General features: G+C 36.4%; 1 protein-coding gene across 1 annotated transcript in view; it reads right to left on the reverse strand.

The window, feature by feature from the left end:
* Nucleotides 1–1,994: 1,994 nt before the first annotated feature.
* The window catches only part of LOC140839192 (putative beta-glucosidase 41), a 61,122-nt gene continuing 44,757 nt past the window's right edge, over nt 1,995–18,359 (reverse strand). Inside the window, exons 5-13 of the mRNA XM_073205823.1 lie at nt 13,920–13,991; nt 13,741–13,828; nt 13,390–13,645; nt 13,193–13,308; nt 12,879–13,102; nt 2,928–2,959; nt 2,732–2,834; nt 2,551–2,659; nt 1,995–2,333 (exon numbers count right to left, since the gene is read on the reverse strand). Coding sequence (XP_073061924.1) covers nt 2,135–2,333; nt 2,551–2,659; nt 2,732–2,834; nt 2,928–2,959; nt 12,879–13,102; nt 13,193–13,308; nt 13,390–13,645; nt 13,741–13,828; nt 13,920–13,991 — 1,199 coding nt within the window. The 3' untranslated portion in view covers nt 1,995–2,134. The remainder of the gene's footprint in view (nt 2,334–2,550; nt 2,660–2,731; nt 2,835–2,927; nt 2,960–12,878; nt 13,103–13,192; nt 13,309–13,389; nt 13,646–13,740; nt 13,829–13,919; nt 13,992–18,359) is intronic.

The following is an 18,359-nucleotide window of genomic DNA, read 5'->3' on the forward strand; positions in this document are numbered from 1 at the left end:
TCCGCCATCCTAAGAGTATAAAGCCATTTCTTTAGGAAAATCATGTTGTGTAGCGACTTGACCTCGTACATCTTTGTCAGAGTATCCCAGATAACTTTTGCTGTTTTTATCCTAGAGATACTAGACAAAACTTCGTCTGCTATATCCAAGTGTAAATTGGCAACAATATTATCATTCATCTCATTCCACTTTCCATCATCCGCAGTCTCCACCGGTCTATCTCCAATAGCCGCCATGCAATTCTTCTTTCTTAAAACTGCTTGTATCTCTATTTTCCATAGCATAAAATTGCTACCATTGAACTTTTCTATCTCATACCTACCCGCCATTATGTCTACAACAATTTTAGTAGACTGGACAAAATAATCCCGTCTTAAATAAAAAATCTCAAAAAAATTTTTCTGATGTGGGAGATCAGTCTAGGCTACAACCACATACTAAAAATTTTAAGAAATTTTAAACCAAGGCTCTGATACCACTTGTTGGTCCTAGGTGCGGAATTTGAGATGATAAAACACGAAAATAAAGAATAAACTGGACACCGAGATTTACGTGGAAAACCCCCAAAAATTATTAGGGTAAAAACAACGGGCAAGATGAAAAAATTCCACTATAATATTTTGTGGTGTACAGATCGCTCACTGTGTTTCCAAATAAAACACACACTCTCTTAATACAGGAGAACAAAAACCTCACAAATATTATAGAACTTAGCACTCAAATGCCTATAAGATGATAGAAAACTCAAAGAAGGGATGATTTCAGAATGAAGGGAGGAGCCCTATTTATAGAGCCCCTGTCAGTGTGAAGACGCGTTTTATACGCGTCTCCGTCTTCTGAATTATTCAAACCATCAAACAGCCCACGTTTCTTTTACAAATTCAATTCAAATATGCCAACATTGATGACCCCTCATTTAATATTCTTGTCGACTCAATTTTACACTCTTATCTGCATTTAATGAAAAATTAGAGAATTAAGACTTCATTTTGGCTTTGTTCGCGTCGATTGATGATAGATTTATCAATGTTTAAAATCATTTATTAAAAATTGAAGCTTCCGAAAAATCTGAAGTCAAAATACATATTCGCATTTAAAAGATTTCGTTTAATTTATTTTAGATTTTTAAGCCTGGTTTCATTTTTTTTAAAAGGTGTTCGAACTTTTCGTGTTAAAAAAGTATCATGTTTCTAGAGAAAAGAGTTCCATTTCTCTAATAAAAATCTAAAATTAATATTCAGATTTAAGGGTATTTCTGGAAATTACTTTTTATGCATTTTCGTTGGGTATACATTTTGTATACATATCTATACTTCTATACTAGCTATACTATATTATCTATATTATTATATTATTAAGTCGGAGACCTTTAGATTAAATAATTTTTAGTGTTATTGTCTGTTTTAATATATATATATATATATATCAATAAAGTGTTAAAAATACTATAATCACATATAGCTTAGCTGATATAGTCTTTGTTTTCTAACCATCAAGTTGTGAAGGTTCAATTCTTGGTTTCGTCTTTTTTTCTCTTTTATTTAATTTTTTAATTTTATATATCAAAATTACAATATATTCTCTCACTATTTCTTATAAGGCAAAAACTTGTGTGAGACGGTCTCACGGGTCGTATTTGTGAGACGGATCTCTTATTTGGGTCACCCATAAAAAAATATTACTTTTTATGCTAAGAGTATTACTTTTTATTGTGAATATGGGTAAGGTTGACCCGTCTCACGAATTATGACCCGTGAGACGGTCTCACATGAGACTCACTCTTCTTATAATTACATTTTATACTCATTTAAATATAAAGCAAAAGAATTATAAAAAAAATGATACAAGTATGCAAGTGTATTGGTCTACATAATATATATGAGTCTTATGAAAGAATGTAATGTATGCATCATGCATGCCAACTCGTCACTTTTTCCCATTAAAATCTATATTAACTTCTCTTTAGAGGGAGAAAAAAAACTTGACAGAAAAAAACAATTCTGCTTGATTTATCCCAGTTTATGTGTATGATTACAAAGTACAACAATTAATTATGAGAAGTGTTTCAATTTGTTTTCACTTGGTATAATGTAGACAATCAATCCTATAGAGTGTTCAATGGTACCGACGCATACTATTGAAACACATGGCTAGATTCTCGTTTTGAGTTTAGCATGTTCCGGAACCACTTGACTGAGGACTTGGGAATCCTGGTAAGGTTGTTCTTGAAATCCACATAATATATCCCGAACCGAACCGTATATCCCATGTTCCATTCCCAATTGTCGAGCAACGACCAAACGAAGTAACCACGGATATCGCACTTGTCTTGCCTACATTATGAAATCGACCTAAATTTAATGAATTTTCTAAATATTTGATATGGGTTTGAAGACTAAAAATTATGTTTTTAATCATGTGAATATTGTTATTATTATAAAGTAAAACGTCATACATGTGAATATTTACACGAGTAAATAAAAATGAGATTTAGCCGTTTGAGAAACCAAAGAGAAATAAAAATCATGCTGGTAATATTTACGTCATTACCTTATGGCAGCTGAAAGATTTGAAAGGTAGTCCCTGTGAAAATTTATTCTCTTATCATCCTTCAATGCTTTATCTAGTGTTTCATGTGATCTATTAGGATCATCCATCCCTGGAATCATGAATTCAATTTATTTCAAATATATCACTAGAATTCAAAGAGTTTTCAAAGAAACAGACTCACCATTTTCGGTTATTATTACAGGTGGATTCCCATACTTTTCTTTGATGTAGTTCGCCAGCTTCCGAATACCCCATGGAACAATGTGCAACCAACTAGACGCAGCCTGGAAAGAGGGAACAGCAAGAAGACATAGCTTACTCCAGGGCCAGGGACTGATTTTGGTTCATAATCATTATGGTAAAATGATGCTACTTACCCTCTCGCCAATAGAGATTCCTCGCTTTGAAGCTATTGAAACATGCAGAAATAGAACATTAATATCATGTTGATGAATCTTAGACAGAAAGATTGAGCTTTTACTCGCTTTTATTGTTGGATCCCGGTTTTCTACACGCCCAAACGCAGCGGAAGTTTTAAAATTTTTATTTTATTTTGACAATCAAAATATATTTGATTTGGACGCTCGTATGATTTTCATAACATTCATAGGGAGTTTAAAAGTTATACCTTTGGTGAATAAATCACGAGGCTCCAACTACACCGGTATTAGCGGACGTAGCTCTTGTTGTAAATCTCTACGAACATTCTTCGATCTCCTAATCCGGTCCACGACTGAAATATTTGTTCCTCTTCTAAATTGCACTAGAAATTTAGAAGAACTTTTGCGTAGAGATGGAACACGAAGAAGAAATCGACTCAACATCATAAGCCGAATTTTTCCTTGATTTTGAGAAGAGATTTTCGAGAGTTTTTGAATTGGGAAGAGCCGAAACCCAAAAAATATTCTTCAAATCTTTCGGATGCACCTTACGTTAATAAGGATCAAATCCTTCTTATCTTTTTCTAATATTTAATTTACTTAATTAATCTCATTAATTAAGTTAATTAAATATTCCAAAATTGCATCCCATATCTTGGCCATTCTCGATGCATGCCTTTTTGTAAAGATAAGATTCAAAATCTTATTATTATATTTATAATCCTTAATTTACTTAATTAATCTCATTAATTAAGTTAATTGAAGATTCTAAAATACATGCAATATATTATCTAATCTCGAATCCCTGATAATATTTGGAGGATATGATTTTAGGTCAAACATTTAAAAAAAAAAATAAAATAAATTACATGACCTAATTATCATAATTAACATTAATGGGCTTGATTAATTAATTGATCTAGTCCAACTAGTTTAATTAATTAATCAAAGTCCATTAAGAACTTTAATTATTTAGTATGTTGGATTTGTACTCAAGCCCATTAAACATACTTCCCATTATATTTAATTTAATATTTAATAAACTCAACTTTTGAGCTTAATAAATTAAATACATTATAAATTCAACTCCTTGAATTTTTATCACCTCCAAAATTTAATATTTAATAAACCCAACATTTGAGTTTAATAAATCAAATTCTCAAATTTTATAAATTCAACTACTTGAATTTATTATCTCAAAATTTAATTATCATAAATTCAACTCCTTGAATTTACTATATAATATAAATTCAACTTCTTGAATTTATTCTCTCAACGGGAACAAACAATCCAGTACTTGTGTGACCCTCAATGGTTCAGGGATACAGCTAGCCGTGGGTTCACAACTCTTTGTGATTCAGGACATAATCCTTTATTCGGGCTTACCCTAGTTAGCCCCATTCTTTTCATCAACACCTTGATCAAGAATGTCAGAACTCATTTCTGATTGCACCCATCGGATCATGGTAAGAGCGTCTAGTAGCATCGCCCCATGATCCCCTAGGTATCACTGATAGTGCCTGCAAGAACCAGTCGATTATGATTAACGTACAGTACGGTCCCTTCATCTCATATATCCCGATCGAATCTGCAACCATTGGTTCATCGAGGGTTGCATATTAATTCGATAACTATGTGATAACTTTAATAGTGGCATCGCGTGTACTACTGGAGAACTCCTTCTCCAACGTACATCTCATACTCTGGCCAGAGATTCCATGCACTATTATTACATCAGATCACATAGGATATCCACACCCGTAGGTGAGCGGTGAATCCCCGACTACAATGCACTGGCTCCTATATGTGTCGCAACTGTACCCAACCTCGCCACCTGATGACTCTCCTGGAGCCGGTAAACGAGTCAAAGCACAGACCTAGCATATAGAGCCTCAGTGTTGTCCCGGGTCGTAAGGACTAATGGTGTACAATCATAACCACGGACTTATCCTCTCGATGAATTATAACCACTTGGAAAGTCCGAGGGAGGGTTGTTCGATATAATCATCATATGACTACCCATCTGCATGTTTGGACATCTCTATGCCCTTACCAAGAAACGCAGTACACAACATCACAGATGCTAGTCTCGAGCTCAAGCGGCCTTTATCCCTGTTTTAGGCGGCTGAATCGACTAGGAACGAATTTAGAATATGCAGTGTTTACAAATGAGTTTCAACATCGAATTACGATTCATTTGTATTAAAGCATAATCAAGGACTTTATCTATGCTGTTTGCATGGGTATTCAGATAAAGTATAACAAGACCATAAAAATTTAAATTATATTAAAATAAAGATTGTTTATTTCACTTGAGTCAATAAATTCCCTAGCCAACCGTTGGCTTGCAGGGCATCTACTCTAACAATCTCCCACTTGCCCTAGAGCCAGCTACCCATAATCCCATTGCTTCGCGATGCTACTCAAACAATGGTCTTGGCTAGGGCTATGTAAGTGGATCAGCAACATTATCTGCAGAGGGAAGTCTTTCGACTGATATGTCTCCTCTTCCCACAATCTCCCGCATGATGTGGAACTTCCTCAGTACATGTTTGGATCGCTGATGAGACCTTGGTTCCTTTGCTTGCGCAATGGCACCAGTGTTGTCGCAGTACGACGGGACTGGATCAACTCTATTAGGAATAACGCCCAACTCTTGGACAAAATTCCTCATCCAAACTACCTCTTTGGATGCATCAGATGCAACAATGTATTCAGCTTCAGTGGTGGAATCCGCAACGGTGTCTTGTTTGAAACTTTTCCAAGAGACAGCCGCACCATTAAGCATGAATACAAAATCAGAGGTCGATTTCGAATCATCTACGTCACATTGGAAGCTAGAATTCGTGTAGCTTTCCAATTTCAATTCTCCATCCTCATAAACCATGAACAAGTTCTTAGTGCTTCTCAAGCACTTAAGAATATCTTTCACGGCTTTCCAACGCATTGGACCAGGGTTCGCCTGATATCTGCTTGTAACAATCAAAGCGTAAGCAACATCAGGACATGTCGATATTATACCATACATGATACTACCAATAGCTGACGCATATGGAATACGTGTCATCATCTCTATCTTTCCATCAGACTTGGGCCACATTGCATTAGATAGAGTAATACCATGACACATTGGTAAGTATCCTCTCTTGGACTCTTCCATAGAGAATCGCTTCAATATGGTATCGATATAAGTGACTTGGGTGAGTCCTAGCATCCTCTTTGATCTATCTCTATAGATTTGTATTCTCAATACGTAGGATGCTTCACCCATGTCTTTCATGGAGAATTTACAGGCCAACCATACTTTAGTTGATTGCAATAATCCTACATCATTCCCAATTAGCAGGATATCATCAACATAAAGTAATAGGAATGTCACTACACTCCCACTAAATTTCTTGTACACACATGGTTCCTCAGGATTCTTAGCAAAACCAAACTCTTTGATAGTGCTATCAAATCTAAGGTTCCAACTCCTTGATTCCTGCTTGAGACCATCTATTGATCTCTGAAGTTTGCATACATTATGCTCACTTCCTACTGATGTGTATCTTTCAGGTTGAGACATATAAATTTCTTTTTGATGTCTCCATTGAGGAATGCAGTCTTTACATTCATTTTCCATATCTCATAGTCATACCATGATGCTATGGCTAGTAGTAATCTAATGGACTTAAACATAGCAACTGGTGCCTTCCATTCGCCCCAAGCTTTATTTTGTAGATCCATTTGCACTCTATAGGAACGATTCCCTCAGGTTGATCCACTAATTTCCAGACTTGGTTCGAATACATAGAGTCCATTTCTGACTGCATGGCTTCAAGCCATTTGGTTGAATCAGTATCAGATATTACTTCTTTGAAATTCATTGGATCACATCCAACACAAGACTCATCATGGCCTTGTTCATGAAGAAGCGTATATCTTGCAGGTGGTCTAATAACCCTATCAGACCTTCTAGGAGCTTGTACTTCAACTACTGGTTGTTGGGGATTAGGTTCAACTACTATAGTTGAGGGAGTATCTTGAATTTCTTCAAGTTCTATCATCTTGCCTTTTCTATCTAATAGAAATTCATTTTTCCAAAAAGGTGGCATTTCTTGAAACAAACACTTTTGCTTCATTGGGATGATAGAAATAATATCCAACAGAATTCTTTGGATATCCTACAAAGTAGCACAAATTGGATCTACTATCCAATTTGTTTCCCACTGTCTGCTTCACGTAAGCAAGACATCTCCATATTCTCAAGTAAGAATACTTGGGAGGTTTCCCCATCCATATCTCATATGATGTTTTATCCACTGCTTAGTATGGACATTATTCAACAACATTGCCGCAGTTCCAAGCGCAAAGCCCCAAAACGATGTAGGCAATTCAGTGAATCACATCATTGATCGAACCATTTCCAACAAGGTTTGCCTACAATGTTCAGAAACACCATTCAATTGTGGTGTTACTGGTGGAGTCACTGTGAGAGAATCTCATTCTCTTTTAGATAACCCAAAAATTCAGCACTTAAGTATTCTCCACCTCGATCAAATCGAAGTGCCTTAATACTTCTTTCTTGCTGATTTTCTACTTCAGATCTGAATTCTTTGAACTTTTCAAATGCTTCATATTTGTGTTTTATCAAATAAACACACTCATATCTCGAATGGTCATCAGTAAAGGTAATGAAGTAGGATTGCCCATATCCTGTGCTAACACTTAGCGGGCCACAAACGTCTGTGTGGATCAAATCCAGCAGACCATGTGCACGTTCCACGTTTCCATTGAACGGAGTCTTAGTCATTTTTCCTTTTAGACAGGATTTACAAGCAAGTAGAGAATTTATGTCTGACAAGTCAAACATGCCTTCTCCCACTAGTTTGTGCATCCTTCTTTAGGAAATGTGACATAGTCTAGCGTGCCATATTTGTGTGGGATTTGGATCATCTAACTTTCTTTTGTTTGTTGTTGAAATCATGTTTACTCGGACATTCACTTATCATTTCCAGAACAATTCTGGCGCATATAATTTTTTTATGTCCGGACTTCTTGCAGTGAAATAAATATGTTCTAACTTATCGGGCTTCGTAGGCCTTTTAAGTGTCTTTCAGAGTTTGCTTCTTATTGGGATTGTTTTTCTTGTGAGGGGCAGAACATTTCTTTCCCTTACCTTGTGGACCATTTTCGTCTGACGAGAGGGCCATAAGAAAAACAACAATTCTATATTTTATGGTGATCTAATAAATTATAAGCGTGTTGACTAGCTCTTCAAGGCTATCATCTATCTTATTCAATTCACCATAACCCCGTCAAATGAGGAAGAGAAATATAACAAATTGATGTTATCTAGGAACTCGTTAGGAATCACATATTCCAGACACACCACATTCTTAGCAAGCCCAGTCATACGTACACCATGCTCATGAGCCAAAGCCCTGTCTTGCGTGCGTGTAGTCATGAGCTCATTGAAAGTGGTCTGCATAGTTTCATGCACCATGCAACTCTTGCACGAGCATTCGAATGTCAGCAGCATTCAAAATTTTCCTCAAACTGTCTCTACAGTTCATTTGACATAAAAGCGAGCATGTTACACTTTAGCTTGCATACTATGGTCCTACCATCTTGCATGCTTTGTCAGTTCAACAGGACTGACATTAGTGTGTATGCCATTTTCTCTGAATTCAGAACAATTTTTCCAACCAGTCTTGAAAATTAGATTCGATTAGCTGGTTAATAATAAAAATTTATAACGTGACGAAATCGAAAATATACTGATACGGAAACAAAATAATGGTTGCTGATTATTTTAAAATAATTTTAAGATATAAAATATGGATTTTATTTTATAAATCTCCCTCCCACTATTTTGACATTTCCACCACCCTCTGATGAAAAAGGGAAATCGTATTTCCTTAGTAGGCACGTAGAGTCCAATTAGCCAATTATAATCCCGAATAATATCAGCCAATTATAATTTCTAAAAGGTAGAGTCCAATTGCATCCCTATGCAACCTCCGCGTGTTTTGCCTCACGTTTAATAAGGACCCAATAATATGACGCCGTTTATTTTCGCGTGTCAAACCAACCCATCAATATTGAATTGTAGTAGACGGTCGCCACGAGTTCCCCCAATAATATGAGCCGAAGTCATGGGAGTTCCACTCAATTCACATCATATGTCCGGTGGAAGTCACAGCTTTCCGGCGTACAGGCCTCCCCAATAATATGAGCCAGACACTGTCCGCGGGTAGCGATCAACATGCAACCACGGTTGATGGAAGGCAAGGAAAAATTAAACTCTTTTAATTTTTACTTTTCCGGTTTGATATAAATTTTGAATCATATTCAAAATGAGGGATTTTAATTTTTAAAATTGTCTCATCATTTTAATTTAAAATCACGTGCCACGAGTTTGTATGTTTGCCGGATTCATGCAACTATATTATCTAATAATATACATACATGTATACTACTATATATCGCATATATCATAATATTACATTCAACAATAAATAAGGATGATCGATCGCCAACACTATTAGATCCATGTGAGCCAGATATGGATCCAGGTCCAAAACCTAGGTGAATGCAGGGATGCAAATGCAACTATTACAAGAGCTTCCAATATTTTACATGTCTTCATCTTAATCATCGGGCCCACCATCTTCCAGTCTTGATCTCCCACTATTTCTAATAATTACATTTGAATAGCCATGGCACATAAGGGATACATCTCATGGGGTGGGAACGAGCCATAAACCAGGCCCACTTTAATAATATCAAATATTAATAAAAAACCGAATAAAACAGTAAACTATCCTAACATACACCTAACACATTGGTCAAGGCTCTCGATCATCCTTCATGCATTTAATATCAAATATTAACATCAATTTAATTAAATAATTTAATTAATTGATAAATCATATATCTAATAATTATATCACTAACCACCACAATTATTAAAGAATTTAATAAATTAAATAAACTCCTTTATTTAATTTCCAATTAAATCAATAATAATTGATTTCTTGTAAAAACTCATTTTTACCATAAATAATTAAAATCATATTCTAATTATTTATTTCACAAGAAAATTATTAATTTTCTAAAAATCAATTTTCCAAAATAAAAATTGAACCAATTTTCAAAAATATCAATTTTGTCCAAAAATTTGAAAAATCAGAAAATCGAACCCTAGGCCCAAACAATTCAAGCCTATTATCCAGAACGGTTCCCGAGACACTCCCGGGCACCAGCCCGTGCTGCCCTCGCACTGCCCGAACGTTTCGGGCAGTCGCAGGGACGCTGTGCGCGCGCAGGCCGCGCGCACGTGGCGCGCAGCTCCTGCGCGCGCCGCACGCACGCTGCGCGGACGTTCCGCGCAGCTCCTGCGCGCGCGCCGCACGCACGCTGCGCGGACGTTCCGCGCAGCTCCTGCGCGCGCGCCACACGCACGCTGCGCGGACGCTCCGCGCAGCTTCTGTGCGCGTGCTGCGCGTACGGTCTGCCCGGAACAATTCCGGGCAGAACCGAAATTTTTTTTTTTTTTTTTTTTTTAAATTTCTGGAAAAAACAATTTTTATGGTGCATCAATTTTCTGAAAAATTTTCTTGTGTGGTTAGAAATAAATTATTCAATATGATTTAAAATCATACGATATAGAGAACCTGGCTCTGATACCACTGTTGGATCCCGGTTTTCTACACGCCCAAACGCAGCGGAAGTTTTAAAATTTTTATTTTATTTTGAAAATCAAAATATATTTGATTTGGACGCTCGTATGATTTTCATAACATTCATAGGGAGTTTAAAAGTTATACCTTTGGTGAATAAATCACGAGGCTCCAACTACACCGGTATTAGCGGACGTAGCTCTTGTTGTAAATCTCTACGAACATTCTTCGATCTCCTAATCCGGTCCACGACTGAAATATTTGTTCCTCTTCTAAATTGCACTAGAAATTTAGAAGAACTTTTGCGTAGAGATGGAACACGAAGAAGAAATCGACTCAACATCATAAGCCGAATTTTTCCTTGATTTTGAGAAGAGATTTTCGAGAGTTTTTGAATTGGGAAGAGCCGAAACCCAAAAAATATTCTTCAAATCTTTCGGATGCACCTTACGTTAATAAGGATCAAATCCTTCTTATCTTTTTCTAATATTTAATTTACTTAATTAATCTCATTAATTAAGTTAATTAAATATTCCAAAATTGCATCCCATATCTTGGCCATTCTCGATGCATGCCTTTTTGTAAAGATAAGATTCAAAATCTTATTATTATATTTATAATCCTTAATTTACTTAATTAATCTCATTAATTAAGTTAATTGAAGATTCTAAAATACATGCAATATATTATCCAATCTCGAATCCCTGATAATATTTGGAGGATATGATTTTAGGTCAAACATTTAAAAAAAAAAATAAAATAAATTACATGACCTAATTATCATAATTAACATTAATGGGCTTGATTAATTAATTGATCTAGTCCAACTAGTTTAATTAATTAATCAAAGTCCATTAAGAACTTTAATTATTTAGTATGTTGGATTTGTACTCAAGCCCATTAAACATACTTCCCATTATATTTAATTTAATATTTAATAAACTCAACTTTTGAGCTTAATAAATTAAATACATTATAAATTCAACTCCTTGAATTTTTATCACCTCCAAAATTTAATATTTAATAAACCCAACATTTGAGTTTAATAAATCAAATTCTCAAATTTTATAAATTCAACTACTTGAATTTATTATCTCAAAATTTAATTATCATAAATTCAACTCCTTGAATTTACTATATAATATAAATTCAACTTCTTGAATTTATTCTCTCAACGGGAACAAACAATCCAGTACTTGTGTGACCCTCAATGGTTCAGGGATACAGCTAGCCGTGGGTTCACAACTCTTTGTGATTCAGGACATAATCCTTTATTCGGGCTTACCCTAGTTAGCCTCATTCTTTTCATCAACACCTTGATCAAGAATGTCAGAACTCATTTCTGATTGCACCCATCGGATCATGGTAAGAGCGTCTAGTAGCATCGCCCCATGATCCCCTAGGTATCACTGATAGTGCCTGCAAGAACCAGTCGATTATGATTAACGTACAGTACGGTCCCTTCATCTCATATATCCCGATCGAATCTGCAACCATTGGTTCATCGAGGGTTGCATATTAATTCGATAACTATGTGATAACTTTAATAGTGGCATCGCGTGTACTACTGGAGAACTCCTTCTCCAACGTACATCTCATACTCTGGCCAGAGATTCCATGCACTATTATTACATCAGATCACATAGGATATCCACACCCGTAGGTGAGCGGTGAATCCCCGACTACAATGCACTGGCTCCTATATGTGTCGCAACTGTACCCAACCTCGCCACCTGATGACTCTCCTGGAGCCGGTAAACGAGTCAAAGCACAGACCTAGCATATAGAGCCTCAGTGTTGTCCCGGGTCGTAAGGACTAATGGTGTACAATCATAACCACGGACTTATCCTCTCGATGAATTATAACCACTTGGAAAGTCCGAGGGAGGGTTGTTCGATATAATCATCATATGACTACCCATCTGCATGTTTGGACATCTCTATGCCCTTACCAAGAAACGCAGTACACAACATCACAGATGCTAGTCTCGAGCTCAAGCGGCCTTTATCCCTGTTTTAGGCGGCTGAATCGACTAGGAACGAATTTAGAATATGCAGTGTTTACAAATGAGTTTCAACATCGAATTACGATTCATTTGTATTAAAGCATAATCAAGGACTTTATCTATGCTGTTTGCATGGGTATTCAGATAAAGTATAACAAGACCATAAAAATTTAAATTATATTAAAATAAAGATTGTTTATTTCACTTGAGTCAATAAATTCCCTAGCCAACCGTTGGCTTGCAGGGCATCTACTCTAACATTTATAACATCTTACATGTGGTAATTACAGCTGAGTCAGACGAAGCATCCTGTAAGATCAGCTTACGAATTTGAGTTCTATCATTACGAGCGTATAAACTTGTGTAATGGTTTATCCCAACGAAGTCCAACGAACCCTTAAGTAGCGGGGACAAGTCCGGACCGATTTCAGGGAGTCTTTCACCCACCAGCTTCTGCATTGAAAGAGGGTAACTCCCAAGAAGAAGTGGATCTAGAAACCTTAAAATCAGATTCAAGGCTTGTAATCATTCTCTACAGACCATAATTTTCAAAATACCGAAATAGTAAATTTTATTCGTACGTCATTACCATCCTATTCCAAAATCCAATGCTCTCCTTGCAGCGTCTACATTTTCATCAACATCAGATATTGGTTCATACCACTTGGCGTCTAATGCTATACCGACTATGCCTCGTTGGCTTTCCTGATAAAAATGGCGTCTATTATGATTCGTCCCAGAGATGTTTTTTGTCCCTAAAAAGAAGTTCTTAATAAACAGAAATACCTTGAAATTTTGCTTGTAGTTTCTATAAGCAGCAGCATGAGACAAGAGTACGTTATGAGCTACAATGTAAGGCTCGACAGATGATTTTCCTGCTTTGCAAAACAAATGTCCGAGGATAGAGCACCTCCCCGGAGCTTGAACCCCTAAATCATAACCTTGGATTGCAATACCGTGAGGCTCGTTGAAAGTTATCCAGTGTTTCACTCTAGTCCCAAAAGCTTTGAAACATGTAAACGCATATTCTTCGAAATCTTTTCTGTAACAAGTAAAAAATTTGACATATTAAACTTCATTCTCGAACCCAAGAAATTACACTGTAAGCAAAGTGAATTACACGAACAATGCACCTACACTGCTTGGTTGCTTAATAATCCTCCATACTTATCTTCAAGGATTTGGGGAAGATCCCAGTGATATAAAGTTGCATAGGGCTGTATTCCTAACAAAACAATATTTTGAACAACTACTTAGAAATGAAGAACTTGCACGTATGATTTCTCACGAGTTTTCTTTCTCCTTACAAAACTAACCTTTTTCAAGTAAAGCGTCTATTAGATTGTTGTAGTATTCTATCCCTTCTTGGTTTGGTTTCCCAGTTCCATCTGTAAATTCCATAAACTAAAGACGTAAGAAATAGTGCTTAATGTTTTAAGCCACAAACTAATATTGAAAAATAGGGACCATTGGTGGCAAATGGCTGCATATTCAGTTATGTTTGCGATAAGTTCATCGTAGGGATTAGGGGTGGGCACAAGTCGTGTATTTCGGGTTTCAAATGCTTTGAATTGGATTTTCAGATAATAATTTATGCTACCAAAAAATAGTTGGTCACCCGAGGAGTCAAGTGCCGATGAGATTTGGTCAGCTTTCCCTAACAACCAATATCCATTATTTGAATTATATGCATTTTGAAGTATGTTGTCCTTTTCAAACACCATTTAATAGATTTTGCAAATTCATAAAGTTTAATTAATGTTGGTGGCAAATTGAGATAATAATATGAAAATAAAAAAATACATTGGACACCAAAATTTACGTGTAAAACTCCCAAAAATTATTAGAGTAAAAATCATGGGCAAGATGAAAAAAATTTCACTATAATATTTTATGGTGTACAATCACGCACTATACTTTCAAATAAAACATACGTTCTCTTAATACAGGAGAACAAAAAGCCTCACAAATATTATAGAATTAAGCTGTAAGTTCTAGGAAATTCGAACTACGTAATCTGAATGCATGCAATCTAGGGTTTTATTTAATATGTGTTTAAACGATTATTGCGTGTTTAGAGTTCACTTCATGATCATTTTAAAGTTTCATGCATTAGGGTTTTAAGTTGCATTTCGCTCTCGAACGAGTAACAGAGACCGGGATTATCAGGTAAAATCTTTTTTTTGAATAATTAATTTTAATTAATTAATTTGAAGTGTTTTTAAGGGTGATTGGGCCTTGGTGGGTAGTTTTACTCGTCGGGTCATATTTTTAATCGGCACGCAAATTTTATCGAATCAGGGGAATTTTGATAGCTTGGTCAATATTTTCTAAAACATACCTAAATGAAATATTTTTCGCGAGTGTTATTAGGCTTGTTGGGTTTGTTTTAATGTTTAATGGGCGCAAAACCTTTTAATACTTCTAAAATATTATCAAGGACCCATTAGTAGGTTATTAAACCTAGATTCATTAACCCTAAACACCACTTAACCTTCAGTAGCCGCCCATCCCGTTTCCAGCAGCCCTCCCTTCGACTTTTACAAGAAAAAAAAATAGCAGCCCCATCGATTTTCCTCCATAGCTTTCAAGCAAGCTCCCTCCCCGCTCCTCTGGTGCTTGTCCAACGCGTGTATCTTCGAGTTTGCGAGCATGTTCACGTTAAGGCACACATATATCTTCGTTTTCTCCTCATTCACGCCAATATTGTGCTGAAATATATGTAAATGCATGACAATCCTTTGATCTACCTTGTGTTCATGTTTTTTAATAAGTTTGACATGAAATTTTGCATTTTTATGACTCATGCTCAAGTTTTTATGTATTGTTGCAAGGGGCTGCCGATTTTTATGATTTCTAAGGGGCCTGTAGGTTGTAAACTAAGGAGACATGATGCTGGAGTCGAGGGTGTGCAAGGGTTAGGTGAAGTCCGAAAGGTGGTGCATAGGAGGCTAGGGTTTTGGGCGTTTTGGTGAAAGCTTAGGGAAGACGCGGCTGAAATGGGGCTGAACCAGACCAAGGTGCGGTCGAGGAGGGTCCAACCGAGGTCGAGGGGAGGTCCAAACTCAGCTGGTCTCAAGTATAAGAGGGGTCCCTAGGTTAGAAGCGAATGCGCTTCAAGGGAGGTTTGGGTGTGCTTTTCCCGTTGTGGTTCGAGTGGTGCGCTGCTTGGGGATGAGGGCTAGGCTTAGATTGGTCCAGAAGGGTCCTAAGGTGGACTAGGAGGGGGTGGTTCATGGCTGGTCCCAGCTGGTTAGGTGTAGGGTCAGTGGTTTAGTGCTAGTGTCGCGGGTAGTTATCGATTAGGTTGAGCAGAAATTTTCCAATAGATTTTTGTTATGATTTGGGGGTCATAAGGGGTCTGGAATAGTTGGTTAATAGGCTGAACAAGTAGAGTTAATTCATATTTTGAGTTTGGAAAAATTTGGTTAGGTTTCGGGTTGATTCGGGTTGAAACCGGTACCCCCGATCCAAGTTTTAAAACGAATCGTATAAGTTTTGAATCGGACTCGAGCTTACGTCTAAGAAGTATTTTTTAATATGTTTTGAGGTGTTTTAAGGAGTTTGGTAAGCTTTGGCTCGAAATTTTGAGGTTCAGAGGTAAAATGTTCATTTTGGGTTTCTAGGGCCAAAATGATCATTTTACACTCGGGTCGGGTTTTTAGTCCTGGAAGCGCTCTGAGCAAAATTTGACATTTTTTAAATGTTTATGTTAACTAGTACACGCCTTTTTACGTAATTATGAAAATACGTTGCATACTTGGTTTTAAGGAAAAATTTCGTATATGCATGATTTTGTTAAGTGAAGAAAAATATGATGTTTGAAGAATGGAAGTTGGTTGTGACTAATACAATGACATGTTAATACGATGATATGTAAGACCAATGCTCAGTGGATGGGTAATATTGTCCCTGATGTCCCCGCCGTCGGGTATCGCGGTTATACGTAGATGGATCCATCGCCTAATACGATGATACGAAAGTCACAGCTGATAATTGAAATTCAAATTAAGAAAACGAACATGTATATGTTGATATAATGATATATGTAATGAAAATAATTATGCCTTGACAGATTACGATTTTGCATACGACTTTTTAAGATCATGAATTGTATTTTGATTACGGTATTTTCCACTATTGCATGTTATGTATATGTATTTGTATAATGTTACAGGTGTGTTGAATCTTTAGACTCACTAGGTGTGAAAATGCAGGTGAGCATGTTGTTGAGGAGGCTGGAGGTGCCGAATTCTGAGTAGGCAGGGCTGTATGTGCGCACATGACCCGAGGACCATATTTTCTGCACATCACATTGTATGAGTTTAGAGTGGACATGAACATTTCATTACGCTTGGTCTTGACATGTTGTTAGTTATCAGGCTCTTTTTACTTGATTTATTTCACGTACAATTATGAATGCCGAGTTGGCAATTTTTAACTGCAGTATTTTATCTGTTATTTGATTACGATTATTTTTAAAAAGTTTATTTTTCAGTAGTATTGCATGCATGCATATTTTTGAGAATTTCAAAAAAATTGAGCTTGTCAAAAAAAATTTAGTAGTATTTTTATGTAGCAGTCGTCACATAAGCACTCAAATGTTATAAGATGAGATAAAAAAACTCGATGAATGGATGATTTTTGAATGAGGAGAGGGAGCTCTATTTATATAGCTGATTAATTCTAAGTCTGCCACCAATAATTCTTCTGCCGAAATTTCTCCCACTTGGAGATTTGATTGATAATCAAACAAATATCTACACATCTTTTCAATATTATCATTCTCTGCTCCTGACGTTTCCGTTAGGTTACTTGAGGATCTACACCACTAAAAATTTTCAATGTGCACTGGCTTGGTAAAAAAATCATCTATCTTATCCTTTGTATTACGCTTCGTTCTTTTATTACTTCTCAAACAAAGTGAAACTGAACTCCATTGTGTTTAGTCCTGGAATGAAATCTGGATTCCTTTTCATGTGTAAGGCGCTCTGTCAGTCACTAAACAAAGAAACATTCTCTTGTTTGTGTCTGAACTCCTCCAAAAATCTTTTAATCTATATTGCCTCCTTTCAAGCTTGAGCTAGCTACCATGTATTCTGCCTCCGTTGTAGATAATGTCACAACTGTTTGCAGTTTTGAAACTCAGCTTACTACTCCCTCTGCAAGTGTAAACATATAACTAGTATTAGATTTTCTTTTATCAGGATCACCTGTATAATCTGAATCAACATAGCATCTGAGTGTAAAATCTGATCTTCCATAACATAGTGCAACAATTGAGGTTCACTTAATGTACCTAATGCTCTAGTCCAATGCTCTGAGTGTAAAATCTGATCTTCCAATGCTCTAGTCCAGGATTCGCCATATACCGGCTAACTGCTCCCACTACTTGAGGAATGTCCGTTCTTGTATAGATCATAGAGAACGTCAAACTTCCCACTGCTGATGCATATGGTACTCGAGACATCTTCATCCTCTTTGCTTCACTGCTAGGACATATCTTAGAGGATAACTGGAATTTAATAGGAATAAGGTTGTTATTAGCTTGCTATCTTGCATATTTAAGCGTTACAAGACTTTCTTCAAAGAATTTTTATGGGAAAGCCAAATCTTTCTATTACTTCTGTCTCGATGAACTTCCATTCCTAGAATCTTTTTTGCTAGTCCTAAATCCTTCATATCAAATTACATAGCTAACTGTGACTTCAATTCTTGAATCAGATCTTTGTTGGGGCCTGCTACCAACATGTTGT

The sequence above is a fragment of the Primulina eburnea genome, chromosome 8 (assembly GCF_022965805.1).
Source record: "Primulina eburnea isolate SZY01 chromosome 8, ASM2296580v1, whole genome shotgun sequence".
Classification (NCBI taxonomy): Eukaryota; Viridiplantae; Streptophyta; class Magnoliopsida; order Lamiales; family Gesneriaceae; genus Primulina; species Primulina eburnea.